Below are 19,857 nucleotides of genomic sequence, written 5' to 3'. Positions count from 1 at the left end.
ACAGGTTAAAATTGTACACGACAACTAAGATGGACTTTACAAGCAATAACCTGGTGCGTAATACGTACTATACTTACAGTGTTAAGACTTTTTAGGGCGCAGCAAAAGACCAGAATCATCACAACATAATAAATATGCAATAAAAAATGTGATTTTATCATCAAAACATTTTTTGGGGCAATACACACCAAAGTACCGGAAATTGGTACTGTTGACTACCAGTATCGATTCCCAGGTACCGCCTCGGTTCACGTTTTCTATTAAAAAAGTGTTTATTTTTTTTTGTAGAAGGAATGACAAACGAGTGTGTAACACTTTGGACACCCTGACTCTAGTTAATGTTGCCTTTTTTTAATGCCAACAAAGATATCGACTCTAAAAAAAATTCAAAAATGCGCTAGCTCGATGCTAATTTACACTGGCTTTGCTTTAGACATGCTATGTATTAGCATTAGCGATTTTACATGTCAATTTCAACAGGTTAAAATTGTAAACGACAACATAGATGGACTTTACAAGCAATAACCTTGTGCGTAATACGTACTATACTTACAGTATTAAGACTTTTTAGGGCGCAGCAAAAGACTAGAATCATCACAACATAATAAATATGCAATAAAAAATGTGATTTTATCATCAAAACATTTTTTATGGCAATACACACAAAAGTACCGGAAATTGGTACTGTTGACTACCAGTATCGATTCCCAGGTACCGGGAATTGGTTTTCGTTTTCTATTAAAAAAGTGTTTATTTTTTTTGTAGAAGGAATGACAAACGAGCGTGCAACACTTTGGACACTCTGGCTCTAGTTAATGTTGCCCTTTTCAATGCCAACAAAGATATCGACTCTAAAAAATTTCAAAAATGCGCTGGCTCGATGCTAATTTACACTGGCTTTGCTTTGGACATGCTACGGCTTAGCATTAGCAATTTTACATGTCAATTTCAACAGGTTAAAATTATAAACGACAACTAAGATGGACTTTACAAGCAATAACCTGGTGCGTAATACGTACTATACTTACAGTGTTAAGACTTTTTAGGGCGCAGCAAAAGACTAGAATCATCACAACATAATAAATATGCAATAAAAAATGTGATTTTATCATCAAAACATTTTTTATGGCAATACACACAAAAGTACCGGAAATTGGTACTGTTGACTACCAGTATCGATTCCCAGATACCGCCTCGGTTCACGTTTTCTATTAAAAAAGTGTTTTGTTTTTTTTTGTAGAAGGAATGACAAACGAGCGTGCAACACTTTGGACACCCTGACTCTAGTTAATGTTGCCCTTTTCAATGCCAACAAAGATATCGACTCTAAAAAATTTCAAAAATGTGCTGGCTCGATGCTAATTTACATTGGCTTTGCTTTGGACATGCTACGGCTTAGCATTAGCAATTTTACATGTCAATTTCAACAGGTTAAAAATTGTAAACGACAACTGAGATGGACTTTACAAGCAATAACCTTGTGCGTAATACGTACTATACTTACAGTATTAAGACTTTTTAGGGCGCAGCAAAAGACTAGAATCAACACAACATAATAAATATGCAATAAAAAATGTGATTTTATCATCAAAATTTTTTTTATGGCAATACACACAAAAGTACCGGAAATTGGTACTGTTGACTACCAGTATCGATTCCCAGGTACCGCCTCGGTTCACGTTTTCTATTAAAAAGTGTTTTGTTTTTTTTGCAGAAGGAATGACAAACGAGCGTGCAACACTTTGGACACCCTGACTCTAGTTAATGTTGCCCTTTTCAATGCCAACAAAGATATCGACTCTAAAAAAATTCAAAAATGCGCTGGCTCGATGCTAATTTACATTGGCTTTGCTTTGGACATGCTACGGATTAGCATTAGCGATTTTACATGTCAATTTCAACAGGTTAAAATTGTAAACGACAACATAGATGGACTTTACAAGCAATAACCTTGTGCGTAATACGTACTATACTTACAGTATTAAGACTTTTAGGGAGCAGCAAAAGGCTAGAATCCACACAACATAGTAAATATGCAATAAAAAAATGAGATTTTATCATCAAAAACATTAAAAAGTGATGGATGATAATTGTTCCTTTTGAAATGTTATATACTTTTTTTTAATTAGTTTCTCAGTTCTAATTTTGTGCTTTTCTTGGACCGCAAAGTCACCGAGTGACTCGACAGCACCTCTGCTGGTCGCGGCCAAGAAGTGCACGCCCTTTAACCTCGTTGCCGTGGTTACAAGCCGGTCGTGTTGTCGTCGCCCAGAAGACGAGTGCTTCAAATCCTCTTAGCCTTCATCCTCACTGCGGCCTCCGTGATGTCACCTGGTGACTCCTCCTCCTCCTCCTCTCGGAGGCGTGGGATTTTGTTGTCATGACAACATAACTCTTGTACTGATACTGCTGACACTTTTTTTTTTTGCGCAGAATTTTCTCCAAAAATGGGCCAAAATACCTTAGTGAGCGTCTAACTTACCAAAGACAACTCGTACAGATATTCATTTTTCTAAAAACACTATTTAAACAAAAATAAAAAAACAGAAACGGGTGAAATGTGAAGCTAAAAAGTTGCAATGTTGACTTTGATAACTATTTTTTGTTTAAAGCTGTCATGAAAATTATATAAATCTTTTTTTTTATGGCACATTCTAAAAATACTATTTAAAAATGTTGCACATTTAGTGTGTTTGCAATATAAAAAAACTAATAGTTTTTTGGGGACAAAAATGGGCTTAAAACAAACAAACAAAAAAATATAAAAACTTATAATCAACAGATAAAGTTTATCCAAAGTGAAAGTTAAAAAAAAAAAGTTATTTTTAATACTTTTATGAGTAAAACCTATTAAAGGCTCCATCAAATATTCATCTTTCAAGTACTTTTGGGAAAATGTTGCATATTTAGTGTATTTATATACATTTAAAAACAAAGTTGTTAAAGCTGTCATTGCTGAAAAAATATTGTTTATTATAAAAAAATGATATAAATAAAATAACTATTTAAAAAAAAATTAAAACAAATATTAATCTTTGAAGTGTATTCGGGGAAAATGTTGCATATTTAGTGTATATATGTATGTATGTGTATATATATATATATATATATATATATATATATACATACATATATATATATATATACACATACATATAAAAACAAAGATGTTAAAGGGGAACATTATCACAATTTCAAAAGGGTTAAAAACAATAAAAATCAGTTCCCAGTGGCTTGTTGTATTTTTTGAAGTTTTTTTCAAAATTTTACCGGTCCCGGAATATCCCTAAAAAAAGCTTTAAAGTGCCTTTTTTTCGCTCTCTGCAAAAACACTATCCATTTTCCTTGTGACATCACACAGTGCTGCCAATGTAAACAAACAATGGGAATACCACAGCAAGATATAGCGACATTAGCTCGGATTCAAACTCGGATTTCAGCGACTTAAGCGATTCAACAGATTAGGCATGTATTGAAACAGATGGTTGGAGTATGAAAGTATTGAAGAAGAAACTGAAGCTATTGAGCGAATTCATAGCCATAGCATGGCAGAATAGCTGCGTTAGCATCGCCGGTAAAATGTGCGGACCAAACGATCCAGACTTTCGCATCTTTTGACACGGGAGCAACTTAAATCCGTCGATTGGTAAGTGTTTGTTTCGCATTAAATGTGGGTGGAAGGAAACGTAATATAGTTGCAAATGCATCTGCAGGTTATCCATACATCTCTGTGCCATGTCTGTTTTAGCATCGCCGGTAAATAGCATGTTAGCATCGATTAGCTGGCAGTCAACATCAACAAAACTCACATTTGTGATTTCGTTGACTTTATGGTTGCAAATGCATCTGCAGGTTATCCATACATCTCTGTGCCATGTCTGCTTTAGCACCGCCGGTAAATAGCATGTTAGCATCGATTAGCTGGCAGTCAACATCAACAAAACTCACCTTTGTGATTTCGTTGACTATCGTTGCAAATGCATCTGCAGGTTATCCATACATCTCTGTGCCATGTCTGTCTTAGCATCGCCGGTAAAATGTGGAGAAACTCCAGCACATTCAATGGGGGTCTGGCAGCAGACACTTTGGTACATTCAATGGGGGTCTGGCGGCAGACACTTTGACATCTTGGGGCCAGTGGTGCAACTTGAATCCCTCCCTGTTAGTGTTGTTACACCCTCCGAGGCATGATGTCTACAAGGTTCCAAAAAATAGTCAAAAAAACGGAAAATAACAGAGCTGAGACCCGGTGTTTGTAATGTGTTGAAAATGAAAATGGCGGGTGTGTTACCTCGGCGACGTCACGTTCTGATGTCATCGCTAAAAGACCGATAAACAGAAAGGCGTTTAATTCGCCAAAATTCACCCATTTAGAGTTCGGAAATCGGTTAAAAAAACAGATGGTCTTTTTTCTGCACCATCAAGGTATATATTGATGCTTACATAGGTCTGCTGATAATGTTCCCCTTTAATGCTGTCATTGCTTTTCCCCAAATTTCCAGGAAATTCCAATTGAAATGAATGGGACCTTTTTCCAAAGTTGCGCAATTCCCACATTTTTCAACCGATTCACCCCATTCCACCTTCAACACCTTCCAATCGTCCTGCACATTCAAACTAACACTTTCCCAAGTTCCAAACCCAATTCCGCTTTTCCTGGAAATTCATACTATTATTCCATTGATACTACAATCTGTCAGCATTTCACTTCAACTTCAGCATTGGAGCACAAAGGTGAGTTTTGTTGATGTTGACTGCCAGCTAATCGATGCTAACATGCTATTTACCGGCGGTGCTAAAGCAGACATGGAACAGAGATGTATGGGTAACCTGCAGATGCATTTGCAACTATATTACGTTTCCTTCCACCCACATTTAATGCGAAACAAACACTTACCAATCGGTTTGCAGCCGAGTGTGAAGCGAGCGGAATGAGAATCAGCACCTCCAAGTCCGATTCCATGGTTCTCGCCCGGAAAAGGGTGGAGTGCCATCTCCGGGTTGGGGAGGAGCCCCTGCCCCAAGTGGAGGAGTTCAAGTACCTAGGAGTCTTGTTCACGAGTGGGGGAAGAGTGGATGGTGAGATCGACAGGCAGATCGGTGCGGCGTCTTCAGTAATGCGGACGTTGTACCGATCCGTTGTGGTGAAGAAGGAGCTGAGCCGGAAGGCAAAGCTCTCAATTTACCGGTCGATCTACGTTCCCATCCTCACCTATGGTCATGAGCTTTGGGTTTTGACCGAAAAGGACAAGCTCACGGGTACAAGCGGCCCAAATGAGTTTCCAGGTCTCTCCCTTAGAGATAGGGTGAGAAGCTCTGCCATCCGGGAGGAACTCAAAGTAAAGCCGCTGCTCCTCCACATGGAGAGGAGCCAGATGAGGTGGTTCGGGCATCTGGTCAGGATGCCACCCGAACGCCTCCCTAGGGAGGTGTTTAGGGCACGTCCAACCAATAGGAGGCCACGGGGAAGACCCAGGACACGTTGGGAAGACTATGTCTCCCGGCTGGCCTGGGAACGCCTCGGGATCCCCGGGAAGAGCTAAACGAAGTGGCTGGGGAAAGGGAAGTCTGGGTTTCCCTGCTTAGGCTGTTGCCCCCGCGACCCGACCTCGGATAAGCGGAAGAAGATGGATGGATGGATGGATGGCACTTACCAATCGACGGATTTAAGTTGCTCCAGTGTCAAAAAATGTCAAAAGTCCTGATCGTTTGGTCCGCACATTTTACCGGCGATGCTAACGCAGCTATTCGGCCATGCTATGGCTATGAATAGCGTCAATAGCTTCAGTTTCTTCTTCAATATTTTCATACTCCAACCATCTGTTTCAATACATGCGTAATCTGTTGAATCGCTTAAGTCGCTGAAATCCGAGTTTGAATCCGAGCTAATGTCGCTATATCTTGCTATGGTATTCCCATTGTTTGTTTACATTGGCAGCACTGTGTGACGTCACAGGGAAATGGATAATGTTTTTGCAGAGAGCGAAAATAAGGCACTTTAAAGCTTTTTTAGGGATATTCCGAGACCGGTAAAATTTTGAAAAAAAATACAACAAGCCACTGGGAACTGATTTTTATTGTTTTTAATCCTTTTGAAATTGTGATAATGTTCCCCTTTAATACTACTATGCTACTGTAGATCTAGTGACATTGAAAAGTTGAATGATTGTGAAACACAAACGACATGACTCGTCCCGCCCTCAGAGCCCGCCAACTCCCGCAGATGACTCTTCGGCCGCCCCGGCGTAGCTCAGCACCCGCACCGTCCCGTCCCGTCTGCGCGGGCGACACGGCGCCCCTCTAAGCAGGATGCCGTCCTCCGCGCGGGCGGGGAGTCTGAGGGATCCGGAGGTGGCCGATCTTTTCTTCAAGGAGGACCCGGAGAAGCTCTTCTCCGACCTGCGGGAGATCGGCCACGGCAGCTTTGGCGCCGTCTACTTCGTACGTACGACTTTTGACGGCGCAATCGCGTCCCGCCACGACTGAAGTCTGCCTTCTCGCCCTCCTCTAGGCGCACGATGTGCGCACCAACGAGGTGGTGGCCATCAAAAAGATGTCGTACAACGGGAAGCAGTCCATCGAGGTCCGGTGACAATGTGGGCCACGCCTGAAAACTCTGCCGGGGTTCCAAGTGTGTGTTTGTGTTCTCTTCTCACCAGAAATGGCAGGACATCATCAAGGAGGTGAAGTTCCTGCAGAGTATCCGGCATCCCAACAGCATCGAGTACAAAGGATGTTACCTGCGGGAGCACACGGCTTGGGTACGTCCACAACACATCAGCCTTTTTTCTCATTGCCGTCATTAAATCTATATCGCGATATACCAAACCCCAAAAGCAGTGAAGTGGTCACGTTGTGTAAATGGTAAATAAAAAAAGAATACAATGATTTGCAAATCCTTTTCAACTTACCGTATTTCCATGAATTGCCACCGGGTGTTTAGTATGCGCCTGCCTAGAATTACTGCCGGGTCAAACTCGTTTCGCCAAATATTATTTTTATTACCGCATGTCTAGAATTTCCGCCGGGTCAAACTCGTCACGTCACAAGTGACACCTCACCTGTCATCATTTTCAAAATGGAGGAGGCTGATTTCAATCATTTGAAATGGCATAAAGCAGGGGTGCCCATTACGCCGATCGCGAGCTACCAGTCGACCGCGGGGGGTGTGTCAGTCGATCTCCAGCCAGGCTTTAAAAAAAATAGACCTAAAAATGAGTGATCATCAATCTTCACCAAGACGTCACTTAAATGACATTCACGGTACCGGAGGGTCTTGTGAGATGACGCTGGCTGCTGCAAGATCATTATTATGAAAATATGACCGAGAGGAAGGCCAGAAACACTTTTTATTTCAACAGACTCTCGCGCCGTACCTTCCGTCAAAACTCTAAAGGCCGACTGCACATTTCCTATCTTCACAATAAAAGCCCTGCTTCATGCTGCCTGCGCTAACTAAATACAGAGTCTGGGAAAACTGGCGTGCACAAGCGATCCCTCAGAAAGCTGGCGTGCACATCACTTGTGCACGCCAGCTTTCTGAGACTCTTATTTTGTTAGTGCAGGCAGCATGAAGCAGGGCTTTTATTGTGAAGATAGGAAATGTGCAGAGTTTTGACGGAAGGGACGGCGCGAAAGTCTGTTGAAATAAAAAGTGTTTCTCGCCTTCCTCTCGGTCATATTTTCATAATAATGAACTGGCAGCAGCCAGCGTCATCTCACAAGACCCTCGGGTGCCGTGAATGTCAATCAAGCAAGCTACGGAATTTGCCGCCAATGATTTTCTTGTAAAGTGTATGGAAGCTGGATGAATTAGATGCCAAAAACCAACCACTTTCATGTGGAATTGTACAGAAAGGACAACTTTTTTTCTCCTCCATTTGAAAATGTGGGCGTTATCATCATTACTGTCTGATTCCAATCAATGCAAGTCATCAGAATCAGGTAATACACCAACTTATATTCTTGTCTTTGTGAAAGAAAGACATCTATATGTGTTACACATGCTTGTATTATCATTAAACACATTTAACTTGTTTACAAAAATGTCTCTTTCATAAATAAATAAATATAAATGATATATATAAATGAGGTAGATCCCCTCGAGTTGGTCCATTGAAAAGTAGCTCGCCTGCAGAAAAAGTTTGGGCACCCCTGGCATAAAGGGAAGAAGATTAAGAGCTACTTAGTAGGGTGTTAGGTCCCAGCTATTGAATATGCTAAAAAGAACAGTAAGCAGCTATGTTTTATTAATATACCGTAGCTGCGTGTGTCAAATATGAGTCATTAAATGACTCCCGCCTCCTGGTGGTAGAGGGCGCTAGTGATCCTTCTTGCGACTACTCGGCTGCAGAAGAAGTGACAACAAGCAGCAATCGTTTATTTTTTCCTCTCACTTGCACTTTTAACATGGAGGATTACATATCTAAAATAAAACAGTTTTCTAAACTGGACTTTCAATCAACGCAGTAGGTAATAAAGGATGAGCTACATCGAGACAGAGACTTTTAAAACTGAAGAAAGATAAGAAAGACTTCTATAAACAAGTTATCGATGCTTTTGATCAGAAGGAGCTGCACATGGACTTCATTTATAAGTAAAGGTAAGACCATAATAACGTTTTTTTTTATTAAATGTGCTTTTCACGATGGTATCCTTACATCACACTCAAATTTATAAGCGCAGGCCTAAATTTACCGCATGCCTTTGGTAAGCGCCGGAGTGAGAAGAGGTTTGAAATTAATTAGCGCTCCGGCGGCAATTCAAGGAAATGCGGTATGCGGCAAAAGCGTTGCTACAAAAAGTAGCACCACTGCTAATGTGTAGCATCATTTGAAAAGTCCCCTGGTAGAGAATGAAGAGTGCTTGAAACTCTGCATGCAAACATCTCCGGCCGGTGCCACGCCAACAAAATGCCGAAGCAACCATTTCCACATCAACACCGTATGAAAAAAATGGACAAGAACAGAAGGAGATAACATCCGCAGGAACCTACCACATAGCAAAAGACATACACTATTTGATTCCCTATTATGCAGCTCACTTTTTTGACAGTTGTTGAAATATCTTGTGTGACATCATGCACAAAAGTGCACTTAATCTGTTCCTTGTCCTCCAGTGCTCATGATACTTGTGATAAAACACGTTTGTTGGCTTTGCTGTAAAAAGATCACATAACTTAAAAAGTTTTAGCAGCACAGAGACCGTGATGGTTACTCCCCAACCACCGGGCCGCATAATGTTTTTTTATTAGGGGCCGAATGTCCCTTTGGGACAGAGTACCCTATTGTATTTCTAAGGTTTTATTATTATTATACCGCCGCCTCTTGGAGCTGGAATTTGACCCCCTTAACATGCTTCAAAACTCACCAAATTTAACACACACATCAGGACTGGCAAAAATTGCCATCTAATAAAAAAACAAAACCCCAAAACGCAGAATTGAGCTCTAGCGTCTCCTAGGAAAAAACACAGACAAAACTGCTTGTAACTTCCAGTAGGAATGTCGTAGAGACATGAAACAAAAACTTCTATGTAGGTCTGACTTAGACCTACATTTCATACACTTGCATCCTTCAGAAAAAAATCAACAGGAAGTTGGCAAAAACCCGTTCAAAACAAAAGTTTCTTAAAAAATTTCATTTTTGCCTCTTTGAGCTGTAATTTGACCCCCTTAAAATGCTGCAAAACTCACCAAACTCGACACACACATCAGGACTGGTGAAAATTGTGATCTAATAAAAAAACAAAAAACCCAAGACTCAAAATTGCGCTCTAGTGCCCCCTAGGAATAAAACACTGACAAAACTGCTCTTGGGAAGAAAACACAGACAAAACTGCTTGTAACTTCCGGTAGGAATGTCATAGAGACATGAAACAAAAACCTCTATGTAGGTCTCACTTAGACCTACATTTCATTCATTTACATCCTTCAGCAAAAATCAACAGGAAGTTGGCAATTACCCCTTCAAAACAAACGTTTTGTAAAAACCCGTCACCTTTTTTCAAACATTATCTCCTCCTCCTCTGTTTGTTGTGTCGGCTTCAAACTCGCACAGGAAAGAGATTGAACCCTTCTGATTAAAAGTCGCGCAAAGAGTTTTTCTAGCTGCTCCGGTTTTGATTTTACGAGCCTTCAAAGAACTTCTGCGCTGCTGCCGTCTCAAGATGGCCGCTTAAAAGCAGGAAGCACCAGCGTGACCACACAATGCAGAGAAGGTAGGTAATGTGCGGGTAAAGATATGTTGACTGGGTGAAAGAAGGAGGCACCAGTTTGACTCCAGGATACAGAGAAGGTAGGTAACGTGCAGGTAGAGATATGTTGTCTGAGTGATGGCAGGAAGCACCAGCGTGTATGGGTGACAGAAAGAAGCACCAGTGTGACCCCAGGATGCAGGCAAGGTAGGTAATGTGCAGGTAAAGATATGTTGAATGGGTAAAGGCAGGAAACACCAGCAAAAGTCGGTCACGTCCATCGCTGCTTGCAGCTTTAATTATTATTTCTTTTAATTTTTTAATTTTCTTTATTATATTAAATCACCATAAAAAAACACAATTTGTGCACCAACCCAAAAAACTCCCATTTTCATTACAAATGATAGAAATAAAGCGTTGACCGGTCCGCAGCTACATAAAGGTTGGGGACCACTGCTCTAGGTGGCGGTATTGATCAAAATAAAAAGCCTGTGTGTTTGATTGACAGCTGGTGATGGAGTACTGCTTGGGCTCCGCCTCCGACCTGCTGGAAGGTGAGCATGAGTGGTAATGTGTGTGTGTGTGTGTGTGTGTGTGCGTGTGTGTGTGTGTTGCCCTCTTTAAAACAACGTGTGTTTGTGTCCTCCAGTCCATAAGAAACCTCTGCAGGAAGTGGAGATCGCCGCCATTACCCATGGTGCACTGCAGGGCCTGGCCTACCTGCACTCACACAACATGATCCACAGGTCCCTCCCTCCCTCGCACGCCCCTCCCACCACCGTCACGTGACCTCGCCATGTCGCCCCGCAGGGACGTGAAGGCGGGGAACATCCTGCTGACGGAGCCCGGGCAGGTCAAGCTGGCGGACTTTGGCTCCGCCTCCATCGCCTCGCCCGCCAACTCCTTCGTGGGCACGCCGTACTGGTGAGTGGAAGTCTGAGGTGTGGGCGCGTGTTGTCGGCGGGAGTTCAACGGCTGTGCTGCTTAGGATGGCGCCCGAGGTGATCCTGGCCATGGACGAGGGCCAGTATGACGGGAAGGTGGACGTCTGGTCTTTGGGCATCACCTGTATCGAGCTAGGTAACCTCTTCCTCTTTTTATTCCACCTTTTCATCTTGGACATCACCTCTTTTACTGTCCCCGCAGCCGAGAGGAAGCCTCCTTTATTCAACATGAACGCCATGAGTGCCTTATACCACATAGCGCAGAATGAGAGCCCCACACTGCAGTCATGAATGGTGACCACACACACACACACACACACACACACACACAGTCTTGTATTTGTTACCTTCTTGAGACCTGAGTAAAATGCCTCCCTCTTTAGGAGCAGCCTTTTTAGATGTATAAAGATGTGTATTTACAACATTAATAATATGTACATACTATGCAAATATAAAAAAGGCTTGTTGTGAAAAATGAGTTGGAATTTCACAAAAAAAGGTCACAATTTCACAAGACAAACGTAGAATTTTGGCAGTGTTATAATAAGAGTCCTCATTTTACTCAACGCAAATCAAAATGTTACAAGAAAAACTGAACATTTGTGCAGTATTATGATAAAAGTTGGAATTTTTACTCAAAAACAGTCGCAGTTTTACAAGAAAAGCTCAAAATCTTGGCAATTTTATGAAAAGAGTCATAATTTTACTCAACAAAAGTCACAATTTGGTAAGAAAACTGTAAAATGTTGGCAATATTAACATAATTATCGGAATGTTACCGGTAAAATTAGGACAAAAGTTAACATTTTAACAAGTTAACATTAAGTCATCATTTTATTCCAAAAATGTCACTATTTTGAAGTGAAGTGAAGTGAATTATATTTATATAGCGCTTTTTCTCTAGTGACTCAAAGCGCTTTACATGGTGAAGCCCATATATAAACCCAATATCTAAGTTACATATAAATCAGTGTGGGTGGCACTGGGAGCAGGTGGGTAAAGTGTCTTGCCCAAGGACACAACGGCAGTGACTAGGATGGTGGAAGCGGGAATCGAACCTGCAACCCTCAAGTTGCTGGCACGGCCGCTCTACCAACCGAGCTATACCGCCCAAGAAAAAAAAAAAATTGGCAATATTCTGATAAAAGTCAGAATTTTATATGACAAATGTCAACATTTTGCATTAAAAATTTATAATTTTACAAGAAAATATTGCAATATTACAGAAACCCAAAAAATATGAGAAATTGTTCCCAATTTTATAAGGAAAAAGTCCACACATTCATTATTTACTTCGATATTATAATACGTCTCTCTCTATATATATATATATATTTACTTTTTTTTTTTTAATTATTATTAATTGTGGCCACAGGGGCCACAATTTAATTTTTTAAACACACTTGGGCATTATTCAGATTTTATCTAATTGCGCTTGTCTTTTCACAGGACTGATTACTTCCGGAACTTTATCGACTCTTGCCTTCAGAAAATCCCGCAGGACAGACCGCACTCTGACGACATGCTGGGTGTAAGATCACATTCTTCTATTTCTTACCTTCTTCAGACCTCTGCCTACCTCTTTAGGACCACCCTTTATAGATGTATAAAGATGTGTATTTACAACATTAATAATATATACATACTATGCAAATATAAAAAAGCTTGTTGTGAAAAATTAGTTGGAATTTCCCAAGAAAAAGATCACAATTTCACAAAAAAACTTAAAAAGTAATAATTTTATATAAAAAAAAAGTCATAATTTTACAAGAAAATGTTATATTACAGAAACAGAAAGAATACTAGAAATTGTTCTCGATTTTATCAGAAAAAAGTTGACACATTGTGGGAGACTGCTTTTAGGTAAGTAATTCAAAAAAATAATAATTTTGTAATTGTTTTTTAATATTCATTATTTACTTCATTATTACATTATGTCTCTATATACATATTTATTTTATTTATTTTTTATTAATTTTAGCCGAAAGGGGCAGATTTCAATTTCTAACACACACTTGTTATTTCATATGTTGACCAGAGGGGAAGCACTTTTAAAACTGACAGAGTCAAAGAACTTAGAATTTTGGCAGTTTTATAATAAAAGCTATTAAAAGTTTGTTGACTTACTCAACCCAAATCAGAATTTGACTAGAAAAACTGAACATTTGTGCAATATTATGACAAAAGTTGTAATTTTACTCAACAACAGTCTCAGTTTTACAAGAAAAGCTTAACATTTTGAGAAGTTTATGAAAATAATCGTAATTTTACTCGACAAAAGTCACAATTTTTAAAAGAAAACTTGAAAATTTGGGCAATATCATAATAATAATCGGAATTTTACTTGGCAAAATTATGACAAAAGTCTTCATTTCACTCCAAAAATTAAAGTATTTTACAAGCACAATAAAAAAATTGACAATATTGTGCTAAACGTCAGAATTTTTTATGACAAATGTCACCATTTTGCATTAAAACGTCATCATTTTACAAGAAAATATTGCAATATTACAGAAACTGAAAGACTATGAGAAATTGTTCCCAATTTTATAAGGAAAAAGTTGACAAATTGTGAGAAAGACTGCTTTTAGTAAAAAAAAAAAGTGTTTGTAATTGTTTTTTAAGTTTCATTATTTACTTCAAGTTATGACCAGAGGGGCAGCACTTCAAATTTTTACACACACTTATTACATATGTTAGCCAGAGGGGGAGCACTTAAAATGTTTACACACTCTTGTTATTTCATATGACCAGAGGGGGAGCACTTTTAAAAGCGACACACAGTCCACTTGAAAAATCCCTCCTTTTTGGGAACACCTTCATTTTGATAGATATCACCGCAAATGAGACATTGTCTATTAGATGCAATGTTATTGGGACCATGATTTATGTCCTCACTTGTTCACACCTCCTCATATAGTAATAATAATAATATATTGTATTTGTAAAAGCACTTTACATTGAGCAAGCAACCTCAAAGTGCTTCAGTGCATTTTAAAAATAAAACAGCCTAATAGCTAGAACTAGCACACATATGTAAAAAAAAAAAAAAAAAAAGGTTTTTAAGCCTTTTTTAAAAGTATCCACAGTCTGTGGCGCACTCAGGTGGTCAGGGAGAGCGTTCCACAGACGGCGCGGCGGAGCAGAAAGCCTGATCTCCCAAAGGAGGACAAAGCTATATGGAAGCTACTTTTCCTTCTGCATGTCTCAAGAAAGGCAGAAATACAAGAACACACACACACACACGTTATTGTTCAGTACAATGAAAGGACTTCATGTTGTGTGTGCCGCCCCCCAGCATGCATTTCTGCAGAGGGAGCGTCCGGATTCAGTTCTGATGGACCTCATTCAGAGGACCAAGGACGCGGTGCGTGAGTTGGACAACCTGCAGTACCGCAAGATGAAGAAGATCCTCCTCCAGGAGACCCACAACGGACCTGCACCGGATGCCCCCGATCCGGACGAGGTGTGTTTGTGGTCATATGACGGTACCTTTGGCCCCGCCTCCTCATTCGGTCCCTCCGCCTCCAGGAGCTGGAGCCGGGCGGCGGGCGCACGGGCACGGTGAACAGCGTGGGGAGCAACCAGTCCATCCCCAGCATGTCCATCAGCGCCAGCTCCCAGAGCAGCTCCGTCAACAGCCTCAACGACGCCGCGCAGGACAGCCGCAGCGAGCTGGACCTGATGGAGGGAGACCACACCGTCATGTCCAACAACTCCGTCATACACATCAAGCCGGTGGGCGCACTCAAATAAACCCCGCTTGGCGTCCGCGTGTTCGTACGAGCGTACCTTGATGTTGCAGGAGGGCGAGGAGGTTCTCCCCGGGGATCAGACGGCCGGCGCTCAGCCGTCCGAGCCTCAGACCACGGCAGCTCAGCCCACTCGGAGGCGGGAGCGCGACAAGCACTTTGCTACCATCCGCACAGCTTCACTGGTGAGAACATCTACACACACACACATACACACACATATATATACATATGGATGTACAGTACACATACACATCTATACATATGTATGTACAGTACACACACATATACATATGTATGTACAGTACACACACACATATATACATATGTATGTACAGTACACACACATGTATACATATGGATGTACAGTACACACACATGTATACATATGTATGTACAGTACGCACACACATACATATGTATGTACAGTACACACACACATACATATGTATGTACAGTACACACACATATACATATGTATGTACAGTACACACACACATATATACATATGTATGTACAGTACACACACATGTATACATATGGATGTACAGTACACACACATGTATACATATGTATGTACAGTACGCACACACATACATATGTATGTACAGTACACACACATACATATGTATGTACAGTACACACACATATACATATGTATGTACTGTACACACACACATATATATATATACATATGTATGTACAGTACACACACATGTATACATATGTATGTACAGTACATTCACATATATACATATGTATGTACAGTACACACACGTATACATATGTATGTACAGTACATACACATATATATACATATGTATGTACAGTACACACACATGTATAAATATGTATGTACAGTACATACACATATATACATATGTATGTACAGTACACACACATGTATACATATGTATGTACAGTACACACATGTATACATATGTTTGTACAGTACACACACACATACATATGTATGTACAGTACACACACACATACATATGTATGTACAGTACACACACATGTATACATATGTATGTACAGTACACACACACACATACATATGTATGTACAGTACACACACGTATACATATGTATGTACTGTACACACACATATATATATACATATGTATGTACAGTACACACACATGTATACATATGTATGTACAGTACATACACATATATACATATGTATGTACAGTACACACACATGTATACATATGTATGTACAGTATATACATATGTATGTACAGTACACACACATGTATACATATGTATGTACAGTACACACACAAATATATACATATTTATGTACAGTACACACACATATGTATATACAGTACACACACCGTATACATATGTATGTACAGTACATACACATATATACATATGTATGTACAGTACACACACATGTATACATATGTATGTACAGTACACACATACATATGTATGTACAGTATATACATATATATGTACAGTACACACACATGTATACATATGTATGTACAGTACACACACAAATATCTATACATATGTATGTACAGTACACACACACATCTATACATATGTATGTACAGTACACACACACATATATACATATTTATGTACAGTACACACACATATGTATATACAGTACACACACCGTATACATATGTATGTACAGTACACACACATATACATATGTATATACAGTACACACACACATATCTATACATATGTATGTACAGTACACACACACATCTATACATATGTATGTACAGTACACACACACATATATACATATTTATGTACAGTACACACACACATATATACATATGTATGTACAGTGCACACACAAATACATACACAACATCACACACTGCAAAACCTAACACACTACACAACATCACACACTGCAAAACATAACACACTACACAACTACACACAATACACGACATCACACACATTACACAACATCACACACTGCAAAACATAACACACTACACAACATCACACATTACACAACAACACTGCAACATCACACACTACACAACTACACACATTACACAACATCAATCAATCGATCAATCAATGTTTACTTATACAGCCCTAAATCACTAGTGTCTCAAAGGGCTGCACAAACCACCACGACATCCTCGGTAGGAAAACTCACACCCAGTGGGACATTGGTGACAATAATGACCCAGTGGGACGTCGGTGACAATGATGACTATGAGAACCTTAGAGAGGAGGAAAGCAATGGATGTCGAGCGGATCTAACATGATACTGTGAAAGTTCAATCCACAATGGATACAACACAGTCGCGAGAGTCCAGTCCAAAGAGGATCCAACTCAGCAGCGAGAGTCCCGTTCACAGCGGAGCCAGCAGGAAACCATCCCAAGCGTAGGCGGACCAGCAGCGCAGAGATGTCCCCAGCCGATACACAGGCGAGCAGTACATGGCCACCGGATCGGACCGGACCCCCTCCACACGGGAGAGTGGGACATAGAAGAAAAAGAAAAGAAACGGCAGATCAACTGGTCTAAAAAGGGAGTCTATTTAAAGGCTAGAGTATACAAATGAGTTTTAAGGTGAGACTTAAATGCTTCTACTGAGGTGGCATCTCAAACTGTTACCGGGAGGGCATTCCAGAGTACTGGAGCCCGAACGGAAAACGCTCTATAGCCCGCAGACTTTTTTTGGGCTTTGGGAATCACTAATAAGCCGGAGTCCTTTGAACGCAGATTTCTTGCCGGGACATATGGTACAATACAATCGGCAAGATAAGATGGAGCTAGACCGTGTAGTATTTTATACGTAAGTAGTAAAACCTTAAAGTCACATCTTAAGTGCACAGGAAGCCAGTGCAGGTGAGCCAGTATAGGTATATATGTATGTATATATGTATATAAAGGTATATACAGTATAGGTATATATGTATGTATATATGTATATAAAGGTATATACAGTATAGGTATATATGTATGTATATATGTATATAAAGGTATATACAGTATAGGTATATATGTATGTATATATGTATATAAAGGTATATACAGTATAGGTATATATGTATGTATATATGTATATAAAGGTATTTACAGTATAGGTATATATGTATGTATATATGTATATAAAGGTATATACAGTACAGGCGTAATGTGATCAAACTTTCTTGTTCTTGTCAAAAGTCTAGCAGCCGCATTTTGTACCAACTGTAATCTTTTAATGCTAGACATGGGGAGACCCGAAAATAATACGTTACATCACACATTAAACATCACACACTGCAAAAGCTAACACACACTACACAACTACAAACATTACACAACATCACACACACTACACAACATCACACACTGCAAAACATAACACAATACACAACTACACACATTACACGACATCACACCCTACACAACTACAAACATTACACAACATCACACACACTACATTTTAGAACTGAGCAAAGATAAGAAGAAATACCAAAAATACGACTCAAATGTTAACCAAAAGAAACTAATGTTTAGCGATTTAACCTTTTGCTGCTGAGATTGGGTACATCGTGACACTCATACGTTAGATTACCTGATAAGAGTTTTATTTTGAAGTCAACCTTGTTGCTTGATGACGTAACAAAACAAATCCGTGCATAACAGGGACGGCGTGGGTCCCTGGTTCAATCCCCACCTAGTACCAACCTCGTCACGTCCGTTGTGTCCTGAGCAAGACACTTCACCCTTGCTCCTGATGGCTGCTGGTTAGCGCCTTGCATGGCAGCTCCCTCCATCAGTGTGTGGATGTGGAAGTAGTGTCAAAGCGCTTTGAGTACCTTGAAGGTAGAAAAGCGCTATACAAGTACAACCCATTTATCATTTATTTATTTACTTTTTACACCAAAATGCGTCCATTCTCCCTTTTTTGTCTACACACTGTGTCTGCTTGTAAGTACTCGGTGTGTGTGCGCTGCCCAACATGCTCCTCTGCTTGTAAAACTGGCAATGTCACCATTTGACGATGCGCTGTCATGTGTGAATAGTACCATTTTTGATTCATTAGTACCGCGATACTATGCTAGTACCGGTATACCGTACAACCCCAATCATAACTAAAACAAAATGACAAGAATTGATTAAAATGAGACGTGCGTGATCACAGAAGCATGGTGCACCGTGGCCCACGTTGAGGTGTGTTGTCCCGCAGGTGACGCGTGAGATGCAGGAGCACGAGCAGGACTCTGAGCTCCGGGAGCAGATGTCAGGGTACAAGCGCATGCGGCGGCAGCACCAGAAGCACCTGATGGCCATGGAGAACAAGCTGAAGGGCGAGAACGACGAGCACAGGCTGCGGCTGGACAAGGAGCTGGAGAGCCAGAGGAGCAACTTCACCCAGGAGATGGACAAGCTGCTCAAGAAGCACCAGGCCTCGCTGGACAAAGACGTGAGCGTTTACACACACACACACAGACGTGCGGCGCTGAGGCTAACGAGAGTGCGTGTCGCCCTCAGCTGAAGACGTTTGCCAACGACGAGAAGAAGTTCCAGCAGCACATTCAAGTGCAGCAGAAGAAGGAGCTCAGCAGCTTCCTGGAGTCTCAGAAACGAGAGTACAAACTGCGCAAGGAGCAGCTCAAAGAGGTAACCGCGGCAACGTGTTGCTCTCACGCCAGCTACCGCTAAAGAAGGACTATGCTTCCTGTGGTATCGTAGCTAATCTTTTATTTACCTACTTATGCATGTGCACGTTTGTGTTGGCTCCCTTTAGAGATAATTACACTTATGTTAGGTCGGCCAGTAGAGGGCGCACTCGTTGTTAGGTTGGCTGCTGTCTACGTCACTTGGCATTAAAAGAAGAGGGTACCAAGTAGGGATGCACCGAAATGAAAATTTGTGGCCGAAGCCGAATAAAATTTAAACGCTTGGCCGAAGGCCGAATACCGAATAATGAATGCAGTTTTTCACAATTTTTTTTATATTGCATAATAGCCTAGAA

At 40.5% G+C, this 19,857-nt stretch overlaps 1 protein-coding gene across 1 annotated transcript in view; it reads left to right on the top strand.

The window, feature by feature from the left end:
- Window positions 1-19,857, top strand: part of LOC133550753 (serine/threonine-protein kinase TAO1-like) — a 46,361-nt gene that overhangs the window by 11,077 nt on the left and 15,427 nt on the right. The window contains 15 exon segments of the mRNA XM_061896758.1: window positions 6,205-6,441; window positions 6,512-6,583; window positions 6,660-6,761; window positions 10,703-10,748; window positions 10,844-10,940; window positions 11,005-11,118; window positions 11,183-11,274; window positions 11,341-11,425; window positions 11,427-11,432; window positions 12,588-12,669; window positions 14,437-14,604; window positions 14,670-14,876; window positions 14,944-15,075; window positions 19,069-19,305; window positions 19,374-19,502. Coding sequence (XP_061752742.1) covers window positions 6,310-6,441; window positions 6,512-6,583; window positions 6,660-6,761; window positions 10,703-10,748; window positions 10,844-10,940; window positions 11,005-11,118; window positions 11,183-11,274; window positions 11,341-11,425; window positions 11,427-11,432; window positions 12,588-12,669; window positions 14,437-14,604; window positions 14,670-14,876; window positions 14,944-15,075; window positions 19,069-19,305; window positions 19,374-19,502 — 1,701 coding nt within the window. The 5' untranslated portion in view covers window positions 6,205-6,309.

This window comes from Nerophis ophidion, linkage group LG04, assembly GCF_033978795.1.
Source record: "Nerophis ophidion isolate RoL-2023_Sa linkage group LG04, RoL_Noph_v1.0, whole genome shotgun sequence".
Taxonomy (NCBI): Eukaryota; Metazoa; Chordata; class Actinopteri; order Syngnathiformes; family Syngnathidae; genus Nerophis; species Nerophis ophidion.
This window is presented reverse-complemented; position numbering and strand designations above follow the sequence as displayed.